This window comes from Pseudophryne corroboree, chromosome 2, assembly GCF_028390025.1.
Source record: "Pseudophryne corroboree isolate aPseCor3 chromosome 2, aPseCor3.hap2, whole genome shotgun sequence".
Taxonomy (NCBI): domain Eukaryota; kingdom Metazoa; phylum Chordata; class Amphibia; order Anura; family Myobatrachidae; genus Pseudophryne; species Pseudophryne corroboree.
In genome coordinates this window covers 408,580,338-408,595,243 of record NC_086445.1, presented here as the reverse complement: position 1 = coordinate 408,595,243, position 14,906 = coordinate 408,580,338, and the positions used below count along the sequence as shown (strand labels likewise).

The 14,906-nt window shown below is 42.0% G+C and overlaps 1 protein-coding gene across 2 annotated transcripts in view; it reads left to right on the top strand.

The window, feature by feature from the left end:
* LOC135024051 (interleukin-1 receptor type 2-like) overlaps nucleotides 1-13,752 on the top strand; it is a 42,947-nt gene extending 29,195 nt beyond the window's left edge. For both annotated transcript variants that reach the window (XM_063953436.1, XM_063953435.1), the window contains exons 8-9: nucleotides 10,156-10,301; nucleotides 12,587-13,752. In XM_063953436.1, the coding sequence (XP_063809506.1) occupies nucleotides 10,156-10,301; nucleotides 12,587-12,714 (274 nt within the window). In that variant the 3' untranslated portion in view covers nucleotides 12,715-13,752. The remainder of the gene's footprint in view (nucleotides 1-10,155; nucleotides 10,302-12,586) is intronic.
* The last annotated feature ends 1,154 nt before the right edge of the window (nucleotides 13,753-14,906 follow it).

Sequence of the window (14,906 nt, the reverse complement as noted above, 5' to 3'; positions counted from 1 at the left end):
AGAATGAAAAAAAAAACCACGGTTAGGTGGTAGGTATATAATAATAAATAATACAATTCTGGTCGGACGGACTGCCTGCCGTGTGCCGACACAGAGGTAGCCACAGCCGTGAACTACCGCACTGTACACTGGTTGATAAAGAGATAGTAGTATACTCGTAACAATTAGGATGACACTATGACGGTATAAAGAATGAAAAAAAAAACCACGGTTAGGTGGTAGGTATATAATAATAAATAATACAATTCTGGTCGGACGGACTGCCTGCCGTGTGCCGACACAGAGGTAGCCACAGCCGTGAACTACCGCACTGTACACTGGTTGATAAAGAGATAGTAGTATACTCGTAACAATTAGGATGACACTATGACGGTATAAAGAATGAAAAAAAAACCACGGTTAGGTGGTAGGTATATAATAATAAATAATACAATTCTGGTCGGACGGACTGCCTGCCGTGTGCCGACACAGAGGTAGCCACAGCCGTGAACTACCGCACTGTACTGTGTCTGCTGCTAATATAGACTGGTTGATATTTAAAGAGATATTAGTAGTATACAACAATACTATACTGGTGGTCAGGCACTGGTCACCACTCCTGCAGCAAAAGTGTGCACTGTTAATTAATATAATTGTACTCCTGGCTCCTGCTAACAACCTGCAGTGCTCCCCAGTCTCCCCCACAATTAATTATAAGCTTTTAATTTATACATTGATGACTGTGCAGCACACTGGGCTGAGCTGAGTGCACACAGACTGAGTCACACTGTGTGACTGACTGTGCTGTGTATCGTTTTTTTTTTCAGGCAGAGAACGGATATAGCAGAGAGAAGTGAACGGATATATTATATTAAATAAAAGTTAACTAGCAACTGCACTGGTCACTGACTGTGGTAAACTAACTCTGTCTGCGACTCTGCACAATCTCTCTCTCTCTATCTAATCTATCTCTATTCTAATGGAGAGGACGCCAGACACGTCCTCTCCCTATCAATCTCAATGCACGAGTGAAAATGGCGGCGACGCGCGGCTCCTTATATAGAATCCGAGTCTCGCGATAGAATCCGAGCCTCGCGAGAATCCGACAGCGTCATGATGACGTTCGGGCGCGCTCGGGTTAACCGAGCAAGGCGGGAAGATCCGAGTCGCTCGGACCCGTGAAAAAAAACATGAAGTTCGGGCGGGTTCGGATTCCGAGGAACCGAACCCGCTCATCTCTAAAATACACTGCATCTCACATTTCGCCAACAATGTAGCAATATCTCTCTGACGCTGGTTACATCTTACAAGTTTAATTCCTGCAAACCTTACAATGTCCCTTGTGGAACAATTGTGGTATTTTTTAAAATGGTTGGATAGGGCATGTGTTTCTACTAGTGCCTTCTTAATGTTCCTGCAATGTTCGCTGATACGTATTTTTAAAGGTCTAGAAGTGCGACCTATATAAAAAAGGTGACAAGTGCATTCTATAAAATAACATCTATAAAATAACATTATTAATATTACATGTAATAAAATCTTTTAATATTAGGATTTTATCATTAATCTGCAACTTTCTAACTTTTTAGAACCATCACTCTTGACTTCTCGACAACCTATACATATTCCACAATGGTGGAATCCCTTAGTGGTAATTCTTCCCTCCTTTTTTGTTATTGGGAAGTAACTTCTCACTAATTTGTTCCTAACATTAGGGGCTTTTTTATACATAAAAAACTGGAGAGTCTGGTATAATTTTACCTATACAGTACCTGTAACCGGGTCCTTCTTAAGTATTTTCCAATTTCTCTTAATGGATCTTTCTAGGATCCTATATTGTGAGTTGAACCCGGTGATGAAGGCCCACTCAAACTTGCTCTTATCATTTGGTCTTAACGGTTTTATGGCTAACAAATCCTTTCTAGGGTTAGAGTTAGGTTGTATGGGAGGGTGCAGTTTAGGCCCCAATAGGGAGGGTTGGGCAGCAGGGGGGTGGATTAGGGGAGAAGAGGTGGAGGTTTAAAGAAACTCACCTACCAGGTGTCAGGATTCTGCACGTTGAGATGCCGATGTCAGTATTCTGAACGCTGGCATCCCAAGCACCGGGATCCTGATACCATCCCCAATGGATAGGGAAGATATTTTCCCTAGTTAGTAAGGTCCTTAAAACAAGAGTGCTTTTATGAAAATGGAATTCATTGTAGAACATTGGGGAGCAGCATGAGAACTGTAATCGGTCAAAAGGTCAACAGTCAATAGGTTGACACCAAATGGTTGACATGAATTTGGTCAACAGATTCAAATAGTTGAAATGACAATGGTCGACATGAGTTTTGTTATTTAAAAAAAAATGTATACTTTACCATCCACATGGACTACAATTGGGAATAAGTAGCTTGAAGCATGCAAGCAAAGTGAGCCATTGAGGTTCCACTCGCTGAAAGGTAAAATTTGACAACCGAAAAAAAAAGAAAAAGGCATGTCAACATTTCATGTGTTGACCATTTTTGTGTCAACCTTTTCATAATTTCAACCTTGTGCAAGTTGACCCATTGACCCATGACCCATGACCCTTGAGAATATGGCAAAAGAGACTAAAATAATGATTTCAATTATGCACAATATAAAGCAATCTATAATTTCCCAAAGCTCGCTTCATCACAATAGCATCGCCTTTGTTATACACATACTGTATGTCCAAAGGAATTTCAAACACACAAAAACAAACACACAGAAGGCCCCCTGGTGTGAAAGAATGCCGCCATTATGGTAATACGTTCCCCCCAATCCTAGCCGCGGAGAGATGTTAATTTACATATACTGTAACATCCTTTGTACACAGTAACTAAAAGACAGGTACTATATTTACAATACCAGACACACTGTACCAATATTAGTACAGGTTGAGTATCCCTTATCCAAAATCCCACATCTTTGGGTCCCCTACTGAGATAATGACATATATATATATTATATATTATGTGTATATATACATATATTGTGTATATATATATATATATATATATATAAATACAATACTCAGAGGGCGCTCAGTAACAATTTGTTCAAATAAAATCCAAAACCAGCTTGACCTAAATTACACAATTTAATTTATTAAAAATAATATCTAAAATATTGTGTAATAATACATCAATATAGTAATTCATACAGTGAATTCATAAAACAATATTTCATAAAAGCGGGTTTTATGAAATATTGTTTTATGAATTCACTGTATGAATTACTATATTGATGTATTATTACACAATATTTTAGATATTATTTTTAATAAATTAAATTGTGTAATTTAGGTCAAGCTGGTTTTGGATTTTATTTGAACAAATTGTTACTGAGCGCCCTCTGAGTATTGTATTTGTATCACTATTTTTGTCACCGTCTAGCAAGGTGACTACTATTGAGGTGCAGCTGTGTTGTACAGCGCGAATTAAGGGTATATTCTTATATATATATATATATATATATATATATATATATATATATATATATATATTACATATATATGTGTCATTATCTCAGTAGGGGAACCAAAAATGTGGGATTTTGAATTTTGTATAAGGGATACTCAATCTGTAATAAGTTTCCATCTATAGAACTCACTTAGCAACAATTAACAGCAATGCAACTGTAACACAGAACACACATACCGTAGCATAATACATTATTAACATAAGGACTGGCTGGTGGGAGGGGGTGGCAAGTATGTTCATCCTAGATTTGAATGGCTGACACCCTGCTTTCACCACAGTAAAATATGCAATTACAGTATTAAAAGTGTAAGGATAATTAATATACTGCCATATGTGCTACTATGCATGGGCTGCTGTCAGTTGGAAATAGAGCCAGCTTTAAGCATTAAGCATAGGCATTATAGGCAAATGCCAAAGGCATCTGGAATACCTTGGGACAAGTCAAGCCATTAGTGGATTGTGGCACTTAGACTGCAGGAAGTCCCCACTGGGCTGATCCATTGCTCCCTCCAGCGGAGCCGGATGATGGCTACCACAAATGGAGCTCAGCGGTAGTGCAGAAGATCATTCTGTACTAGAAGTAAAATGGCCGCTGGAGTGCTGCTGCACATGCCCAGCCGCATCAGCTCTTCCCAGGGGCCTTTACGGAGCTTGTGAGTCATATCTCACAGCTGCGCCTCCAGCAGGCTGAAGTTACCAAGTCCAGCTGTGCAATGCAACAGAGGGGTGCTGTGCTGTGAGGGGAGAGGGGTGCAGTGCTTTGAGAGGGAGACTATGCTGGCCCACCACTCATGGACCTAGTGCCCAACATGTCATTCACTAACATACCACAGTCTCAGCATAAAGGGCAGGTGCCATGGAAGTAATTATAATAGTGCAGGGTGTGGGGTACACATGGGACCCTGCGCCCATAACTAATACTTATCTCTCCGTCAATGCCATGGTAATCAATGATGTATCCACCAGGAAAATGGTGCAGGCACCATTTTCTCCTTAAGATCTGTACATGCATAGTAAAGAAATCATTGGGAAAATTGAGTGAGAACCAGAGTCTACTTGGTGCCTGTGCCACAAGAGATTGGAGGTCTCCCAACGGAGACTGCACACCGGCCCCCTCCTCTCTTGAAACCACCTCTGGTAAGTGCCCCACTTCTATTGCTTTCATTAGAGCTAGACTTCATATTACGTTTGTGTGTCTGTAAAGTGGTCACATAGGGGTCAATGTTGCAGGAGGATCACATCCTTTGTAACCAGATACATAACAAGACCGCAGACACAGAGGCTTAGAGCAGCCATCTTCCAACCATATTTAAAGCATAATATCGGTTTATTATTGGCATCAGAGTAAATGGCCACATAAATTATGCTATTGGATCAAATGCCTATCAGCATTAATATTGCAGCATTTATGTCCAGTTTTAGGATTATAATCTCATACAGTCTATCACCCGTTGCTTGCACTGCTTACTGCTAACTACTGTACAGCTCCATAGAGTTCCATTATTCTGCTGTTGGGCCTACTAAAGATAAAGTTATTCTGTAAGACATTTGTCATACAAATTTGGGAGAATGACTGATGTGGGATGCGTTTAATTTGCCGGCTGTCGGGATCCCGGTGGTCAGGATACAGCCGCCGGAATCCCTACAGCTGACAATGCCGCCAGCTGGAATCCCGGCACAACAGGACTATTCCCACTTGTGGGTGTCCACAACACCAACAGAATGGGAATCGATCCTGTGGCGAGTGCAGCGAGCCATCGAGCCTGCAGCATGGCAAGCCCAGTGAGCCCGCAAGGGGACTCTTTGCGCTTGCTCGCTGCCGACATTGACAGCCGGCATCCCGTCCATGGGTAAATCATACGAATTCACTTACATTACAGTTTGCTCTTACTCCATATAGTGTGTATATGCAGTTGGCAGGCACTGTTCACTAGTGGTGCACTATTTACATTATGAGACTAATACAGAGTTCAGAGCAAAGCAGAAGAAAGGAGTACCTTTAACCTTTGCACTTTCTTGCTCCATGTTGCATTGCAATAGAGGCAGATTGAAACTTTTGAATTAGGAGGGTCATGTCCGAGTTAAACTAAATTGCAATGTAAACTAAAGCTGGGTACACACTGGGCTACCTCTTCTAGTTAGTAATTAGCTCTACAGTATATAGCTGATTGCTAATTAGTGGAGATCACCAGTGTATGCACACTGAATGATATTGATGAACGATATCGTTTAGTGGCGTCATCCCCCGCACTCCCCGAACATGCAGCTCAACGATATAGTTAAAGTTGAGCTACATGTTCATTAGATAATGCCTGAACGAGAACGACCCGTGGGTGCGTGCATCGTTTAGGCATACAAATTAGACAATATAAAAATAGATCTTTTATCGTTCATATCGTCTGGTTTGTTGACCAGTGTGTACGGGGCTTTAAGTAGTCTAGCATATGTGGGCTACATGCAATAACAGTCAGTATGTACAAAAAAAAAAAAGTTTTCCACCCCTTACATTGCAACGTAGTTTTTCAGGTGCAAGGTAACTCCTTTTATATATGATTTGTGTGGTATGGAGCATGGTAGGCAGGCTTGCTGTTGGGCTGTTTGGACACCTGCCTGATTCCAGGACCACAATGATTCTTGCAATCCTGCAGCAACCATTTTGTAACTGGGTGTCCTGCTACCAGGGTTTGACTGTCAAGAAAGGTGGCTTTTTCAACCTAATAATCATACCTACCAACTGTCCTAATTTTCACAGGACAGTCGCGTCTTTTGGGGTCTGTCACGCTGCCCCTCCTGTGGGCTGCAGTGTCCCGCAGTGGGGGTGGGGAGCAGTTGGGAGGCTCCCTATTACTCGCTGCTCTGCTTAGCTCAGAGCAGAGCAGCAGTGAATAGACGCTGTGCGCATGCACACAGCATCTATTCCAGTGAGCCAGAGGGACTGGGGGCGTGGCCAGCAGCTCACAGAGCACTGGCCGTGACCCCACTGTGATGAAAATGGGAGGCGTGGCTCACAATTGCGGCATTCACACAAAGCCATGCTCCCTTTTCAACAGGTCACGCCCCCTTTTCGGTGGCAGGTGGCAGAGCCGCGCAAGGTATCTCAACTTCAAACCACCAGATGTTGGGGGGTATGTATTATGAAGAGACTGAGTAAAGGTTGTAATGTCCAAGGAAAATGTTTATGACAGACAACAAGTAAATATTATCCGAAACAATAAAAAGATAGTATAAGGAAAGAACAATCAAAAATAGCATTTTAGGGGATATGTGTCAAGCCTTGGAGAGAGATAAACAGTAGCAGCTGCCCAAAGCAGCTAATCCACATCTGATATTTCACAGACTGTGCAAGATAAATAACAGGTAGAAGCTCATTTGATGCTTTGTAGAACTTCTCCACCTTATTTCTTTCCAAGGCTTGATACATCACCCGCCTTCTTGACATGGCAGTGTCTAATGCTTGGTGCATGATACATGATTTGTCATACAATTATGGTACTTGCAACCATCTGCACGTCCACTGTGTAGTCTGTACTCCCAGTCTGCTATTTGTACACATTGTTGTGCTCAGTGCTTAAAGTGGTCCTAGAGAGGTGGTGGAACTCACCCCCCTCCCCACGGTGCCCATGTAATACAGGTATTGCGCGCGTCGTAGGTGCGTGCAGCAAAAAGGGGGTGTGGCCTCAAAAAGAAAGGGGCGTGGTCACACAATAGTAATAATGCCCACAGTAGTAGTACCCAAGTGGAAATTTTGAAGTGGGGGTATGGAAAAGTGAAGGGTGCAATTATGTGCGCGCCGAAGGCGCGCGCACTCCTGACAAGGGGGCGTGCCCTTCAGTGTAGTTTACCACACCATATACCCCTTATACACATTATGCACCACAATAGTAGGACCCCTTTCACATTATACCTCACAGTATGAGCCGAAATTCACATTTATACCACACAGTATGAGCCACATTCATATTACACCACACAGTATGAGCCAAATTCACATTACACCACACAGTATGAGCCGAAATTCACATTACACCACACGGTTTGAGCCGAAATTCACATTACACCACACAGTATGAGCCGAAATTCACATTATAGCACACGGTATGAGCCGAAATTCACATTACACCACACAGTATGAGCCGAAATTCACATTACAGCACACGGTATGAGCCGAAATTCACATTATAGCACACGGTATGAGCCGAAATTCACATTATAGAGTGACAGAGTGACAGGGAGAGTGACAGCAGGGACATAGAAAGTGACAGCAAAGGGAATACAGTAGGCACTAGGGAGAGAGAAAGGCAGCAGGTTAGATTACCTGTTTAGCAGCGGCGGTGGTCTGCGGTGCTGTGGATGAGTAGGCTGTGGTAGGCGTGACGTGGAGGAGGCTGTGGGCCTCGGAGATAGTGCGGAGGAGGAGGCTGTGGGTGCGCAGAGGTCCGAGGGCGGTGCGGCAGAAGAGGCTGAGGGCGGCTGCAGTGGATCTGGAACCAGGCTGGCTTTATTCCTGCCGCCGCATCGAGCTCCTGTGACCACGGCGCTAATATTTCAAAACTGCTGCGGACCGGCAGCCAATCAGCGACAGATTTGAACTAGTAGCGCCGCGGTCACAGGAGCTCGATGCAGCGGCAGGGATAATAAAGCCGGCCTGATCCCAGATCCGCTGCAGCTGGGAGTCTGGAACCTGGGCTTCCAGTGCGGCGGCGATGGTAGGGGTGGAGCGACGGAGGGCGGACCGGGAACGCAGCTTCTTTGTCGGCCCATACAGTAATGCCCCCAGCAGTAGCACCCCTTATACAATGCCCACAGTAGTAGTGCCCCTTATGCAATGCCCCCAACAGTAGTGCCCCTTATGAAGTGCCCCCTTTACAATGCCCTCATTAGCTGTGCACCCCATCAGTAATGCCCTTAATGGTAATGCCCCTGTGTAGTATTGCCCCTAGTCGTTTAGCCCCTGTAGTTTAGCCCCAGTAGTCATGCCCATACTGGTAATGCCCCTGCAGTTATGACCCCAGCAATTTACTCCCCCCCCTTTAGTTTAGCCTCTGAGTGGTAATGCCCCCAGTAGTTTTGCCCTCATGTAGTTTGCTCCATGTAGTTTATCCCCCAGTGGTAATGCCCCCTGCAGTTGTGCCCCCAGTTGTTTAGCCCCTGTAGTTTAGCCCCCATGTAGCTTGCCAAAGTTAGTAATGTCCCCAGTAGTTTGCCCCCTTGTAGTTATACCCCCAGTAGTTTAGCTCCTGTAATTATGCCCCCATGTAGTTTATCCCCCAGTGGTAATGCCCCCTGCAGTTGTGCCCCCAGTTGTTTAGCCCCTGTAGTTTAGCCCCCATATAGTGTGCCAAAGTTAGTAATGTCCCCAGTAGTTTGCCCCCTTGTAGTTATACCCCCAGTAGTTTAGCTCCTGTAATTATGCCCCCTTGTAGTTTAGCCCCCAGTAGTAATGCTGCCAGTAGTTTGCCCCTTTGTAGCTTGCCCCCTTGTAGTAATGCCCCCAGTAGTTTGCCCCTTGTAGTTTGCCCCAGCAGTAAAGCCCCCCAGTAGTTTGCCCCCAGTACTAAAGCCCCCCAGTAGTTTGCCCCTCTGTAGTTTGCCCCAGTAGTAAAGCCCCCAGTAGTTTGCCCCTCTGTAGTTTGCCCCAGTAGTAAAGCCCCCCAGTAGTTTTTCCCCTCTGTAGTTTGCCCCAGTAGTAAAGCCCCCCAGTAGTAAAAGCCCCCCAGTAACTAGCCCCCAGTAGAAACACCGCTAGTGGTACCCATATAGGAGGGAGGGGGGGGGAGCACCATACTTTCTTGAATCGTGGCACCCTAGAGTATGAGCATATTTTACATGACACCACTAGGATAAAAGTTATTTATTGATAAATTTGAAAAAAAAATGTAAATAAATTGTGCCTACCTGTCATCCCTAGGTTCAGTTATGTGTGATGTACAGGTGTGCTACTAATTTTCCACATATTATATGGTTGGCAGCCACTAGCACTGGTTTTGCATATCACTTTGATCATTTTATTTGGTCCTGGACCATCAACTGGAGGTACCCCTGCAAGAGCTTCACAGTACCCTAGGATGTCTCGGCACACAGATTGGGAACCACTGCCCTAAGGGGTAGATTCAATTAAAGATGATGCACAGTAGAACACAACACATTGTTTTGCTCTTCATATAAATGGCCATTTCGGTACTCCCCCCCGAACATCGTACATTTTCCTAAGCACGTTTAAAGGGTGTGAGAAGCAGCTTGTGATATTTTCTGGAAATGCACATCACAACCATCGCACTGAGGGGGTAATTCAGAGTTGATTGCAGCAGCAAATTTGTTAGCAGTTGGGCAAAACCATGTTCACTGCAGGGGGGGGCAGATATAACATGTGCAGCGACAGTTAGATTTGGGTGGGGTGTGTTCAAACTGAAATCTAAATTGCAGTGTAAAAATAAAGCAGCCAGTATTTACCCTGCACAGAAACAAAATAACCCACCAAAATCTAACTCTCTATGCAAATGTTATATCTGCCTCCCCCCCCCTGCAGTGCACATGGTTTTGCCCAACTGCTAACAAATTTGCTGCTTCAATTAACTCTGAATTACCCCCTGAATTGGATCACCCCTTAAGAATAAAGATTAACTAAAAATTAAAGGTATAATTGAAATTGTCATAAAAAATAATATTATTTCAATTTTTCTTTTCCTAGAACAACTACAGAGACGGATGGCCAATACTTTGAGGTATCACTGACTTTTGAAAGGATTGAAGAGGAGGATTTTACCACTGATTTTAAGTGTATAGCCAGCAATGACTATGGTCAAGAAGTTTTGCCAACACATATAAAACCAGCAGGTAATATTATATAAGTGCTGAGAGTTACAAAATTAATTTGCTATATTTGTATGAAAAACATGTACAGTTCATACACGTCATTTACCCTATGCATCATTTATGGTTTTCATTCCCATAGCATTGAAATCAGTTTGTGTAGTACAAAACATTGCAATATGCAAGCCACAGTATCCTACACGAAGCCAGAATTTTGGAACTCCAACAAATATTATTTTGATTTGTGGACATATTTATGCAAATAGATATTAAATGCTTAAAAAAAGAATACAACTGAATATTCACTTCACATATTATTGTTTCAAAATCCTTAGATTTCAAATAGGATTTTTTTTTTTGCTGAGCAAAGACTATGGGGGTTATGTAATAGGTTCTGAGATTATCAACTGGTATGAGTTTGGTGAGCTTGCTGCTAAATTTAAAGCGGCAAACAGTTACAAATGTGTCTTTCAGTTGAGCCATCTGCAGTTATGTACATGTTTAAAACTAGAGATGTGCAGGTTCGGATTTACTCGGTTCTTAATGCCAAAATTAACATGAGTTTGGATTTATCCGTATTTTTCGTATTGGCTATCCAAAACATGTGACATCTGAGAGCCAATAAGGTGCCGTTTTGAGATCCCAGTAAATCCGGGTAAAACTGGATAAATCCAAACCCGCACATCTCTATTTAAAACGAATTCCTGTGCAGTTAAAGCGGCAGACCATCTTCTCTATTACAGTCTGAGTGGTGTTTGCTGCATCTATGATCTCAATAAGATGCAAAATTTATAGAAAAAGACATACCGTCTTTTACAATCTACCGCTACACCTCAGAGCGGCTCAGTCAAACCAGGCAATTATGTATTGAAACTAGTGGGGTTGGGTATGTGACCGGCAGTCAGGAGAGGGGGGAGAGGGAAATCGCAACAAAGCCCTGTGCGGGCTCTGTGGCAAGCTGCGCTTGCCACAGGTTCTATGCCCACGCTATGGGTGTCATGGACACCCACAAGTGGGAATAGTCCCTGTTAGTCGGCATGCCAACTATCGGGTTTGTTAGGGTGCAGGATCCCAGCAACGGTATTGTAACCAGCGGTCTCCTGACCACTGGTCACACAACTGCATACCGGCTAGGGGCAATATGTAATACTGTATGCCCAGATTTTCAAAACGGCAATCATTTACAATGCAAAACCAGGTGTTTCGCCTTGTAAATGATTGCCTCTTTAAAAATATGGAAATGCGCAGAAATTCTTGAACAGCCTGCATCTCTCAGGCTATTACATATTGCCCCAGATGTATGAGAGCACATTTGTATAAACTATAAAGCAAAATTAACTTTAGAACTGACTGTCACTTTAAATTTAGCATCAAACCTGCTGAAATCTCTCAGATGCCAAAATCTCGGGACCTATTCAATAACCCTTGATGAGGCTGCTTATATAGGGCATCTAAATGTATTTTAGCCTACTGGGAAAATGTTAATGCCTTCTTCATAAACAGTGGTTTGTATTTTGCATTGTGTTAGATGCAGCTACCACTACTTTTTGAACATTATGGGAGCTGTACTGCACAGTACTTCAGGAACTGCTGTGGTGTTAAACATTGCCCATATGCCATAATAAGTAATTATATATACATTACGCAGTGGCAAATGCGGGATTTGTAGAGGGGGGTTTCCAAATGCAATCCACAATCTCCTACTCTGCAGAACATGGAATACAGGTTAATATTTAACACTACAGATGGTCTATATTAGAGGCTGTAGCAAACATATTTAAATAATATAAATAAGTGTTCAGGAAAAAAATGAAACATACAATAATAAATACACAAACATAATAGTACCAGTACTGCACTTTCTAAGCACACATTCTCCCACCACATGTTAAGGCTCCTGTTTCTTCTTCCTGGTAGCTACTCTCTGGTCCAGTGCATTGATTGAGGACTCAGAACCACACAGAGCAAACTTGTTAGAAGAAGCTGCTACCTCTGGGCATGTGCAGCATCTCTGCTCTGTCCCTTAAACCGCATAATGTGGCAGCAGCTCCAGTAATCATACTATATACCATTGCTATTGTTGTCATATTATACACCATTGCTATTTGAGCCACTTGCCATGAGGAGGGGGGTTTCCAGGCAACCGGACCCCCCCCCCCCCCCCCCGTGCGTTTGCCTATGATTACATGAGGTTTTATTTACTATATTTGCGCCCTGTCTTGCACATAATTGTGATTTATCATGTTCCTGTATGTTTAATCCTTTGCATATTATTAAGCATTTTTGTTATTCTTTATATATTTCCGCAGCCTCCTCCTTTGCCTGGTACATTGCAGCAGTTCCTGCCCTTGTGCTTTTCCTGATTATAGTGATTATTGTCACAAACAAACACAGGAAATGTGGAAATAAGAAAGATTACTCTCTGGCCAAGTTATGAATGGTTCATGTATCTTATTCTGTTAAAACAAATTTCTCACTTCAGTAGTAACTGAGATGGCCAATATTTGTACAGTATATAAGCTCCTTCTCAAGTGAGAATCGTAAACAATACCTATCGCATTTCTTCCAACAGTGTTATCCAGTATAGTATTTAAACTGCATGTATTCAAACTGTTTTGAAGATGCGCCATGAATAAAGGAACAAATAAAACCTATGAATTGCCATTCTGTGAACATGGATATACTTTGAATGCCTTAAAAGCTCACCTGCTCAACTACGTAGAATCTTCATGTTGTTATGGGACATCATGTATGCACAAGACGAGATGTATTAATTATCACAATTGCCTGCTTTAAGGTCAGCCAGAATCCTTAATTTAAATCCTAATGGACAGCTCCACGTAACCTAACTGTCCTAGCAAAGGTTCCACTTCCAGATTTCTGACCCAGGTGATGTAAATTGCAAACATGGCCACCAGACTGCGCATGAACTAGTGGCCACTTATACTTCAGTAATTCCTGCCAAAATAAATGTAACATGATAACATGACAGATAATTACATCACTTATAATCTTGACAGGATATTTTTGTATACTGAAGCATTATATGTCATAAAATAATTGCATCCTATTCCTACATTGTAAACACGCCCAGGGACATACTGAAACAGGATTTGCTGCCTACTATTTATTTAAATTAAGGGTTGGGTGTGTGTTACCCAGATGCAGATCTGCTGTGGGTAGTCATCAAGTGGTTTAGGGATTAGTAAATCGAAATGCAAAGTTTTTTTTATATAAAAGAGAGAATAGTAACATTTATGTTTTTGCAAAAAACAAAATAGATGCATTTATCAGTTTGCATGATGAACAGATGTAGACACAGTCCAAGTCCCCATAGCAAACTAGGCAGATATTACTGTCCTTGCTGCATTTTTAGGTGTAAGTACTGTAAAATGGTTTCATATTGTTTTAATCCTTTGGGGATAACAATGGCTAAAACTGGTCTACAAAATAAATAAATCTATAACAATGAAAATAGAGTAACATTTTTTCATTCTTAAATACTAAAGTTACGAATATTATACCTTTTTAATATTGTGTGCTGGTAATTTTTGTAAAGTCAATGTTCGTATGAATGTACTGTTCATGAAACACCTATAGAATGTTATGCAGATACATATTATATATGTCTTAGGAATGAACTTGAGTAATAGGAGATGTTTAAAATGGGATCCGGTCTGAAGGTCGACCACTATTGGTCGACAGTCACTAGGTCGACAGGGTCAGAAGGTCGACAGGGTTTCTAGGTCGACAGGTTAAAAAGTCGACATGAGTTTTTCATTTTTTTCACTTTTTCATACTTAACGATCCACATGGACTACGATTGGAACGGTAATCTGTGCCGAGCGAAGCGAGGCACCTTGCCCGAAGCATGGCGAGCGACGCGAGCCATGCGAGGGGACATGGTGCACTAACTGGGGTTCCCGGTCACTCTACGAAGAAAACGACACAAAAAAACATAAAACAACTCATGTCGACCTTTTGACCTGTCGACCTAGAACATGTCGACCTTCTGACCCTGTCGACCTATAGTGGTCGACCTAAATACCTAGACACTGTCGATCTAATGATCCACACCTGTTTAAAATAACTTTCCATAGATATAGCTTTAGCCAATCAAAATTATAACTACAGAAACGTACAGTACTGTACATTGCTTTTTGTTAACATGGGTGCTGCTTTTTGTTTTTAATTCTGAATTTGTATTCTTATGAATGGGAAATAGAACTGTAAGGCTGCTTGTTTCATTGTTTATATTTACATTACTAAATAATAAGTTACACAATTTACTTTTTGTATATGTAAAAGTTGCCACTACAGTATGTCAGCATTTGCTACAACATTTAGTGATTGGTACATAGGGGAAATTTCACTTTGCTTTACATTGTGATGACCGTGTGTAACATAGATTGTCTGAGTTTTATTGCTGCTATAATCTTGCCTTAGCTATTTGACATTGCTAACGTTCATCCTGATAAATGAGCTGCTGATTTTATGCATTTCCTGTCCCACAGTATTTGTTTCCCTAGAGATTATAAATCTTCTAGAAACAACTGCGATGTAATAATGCATCAAGGGGCAACTGCCATCAGTAATTAGTATTTTAAGATATTGTTTAAAATTAAATAT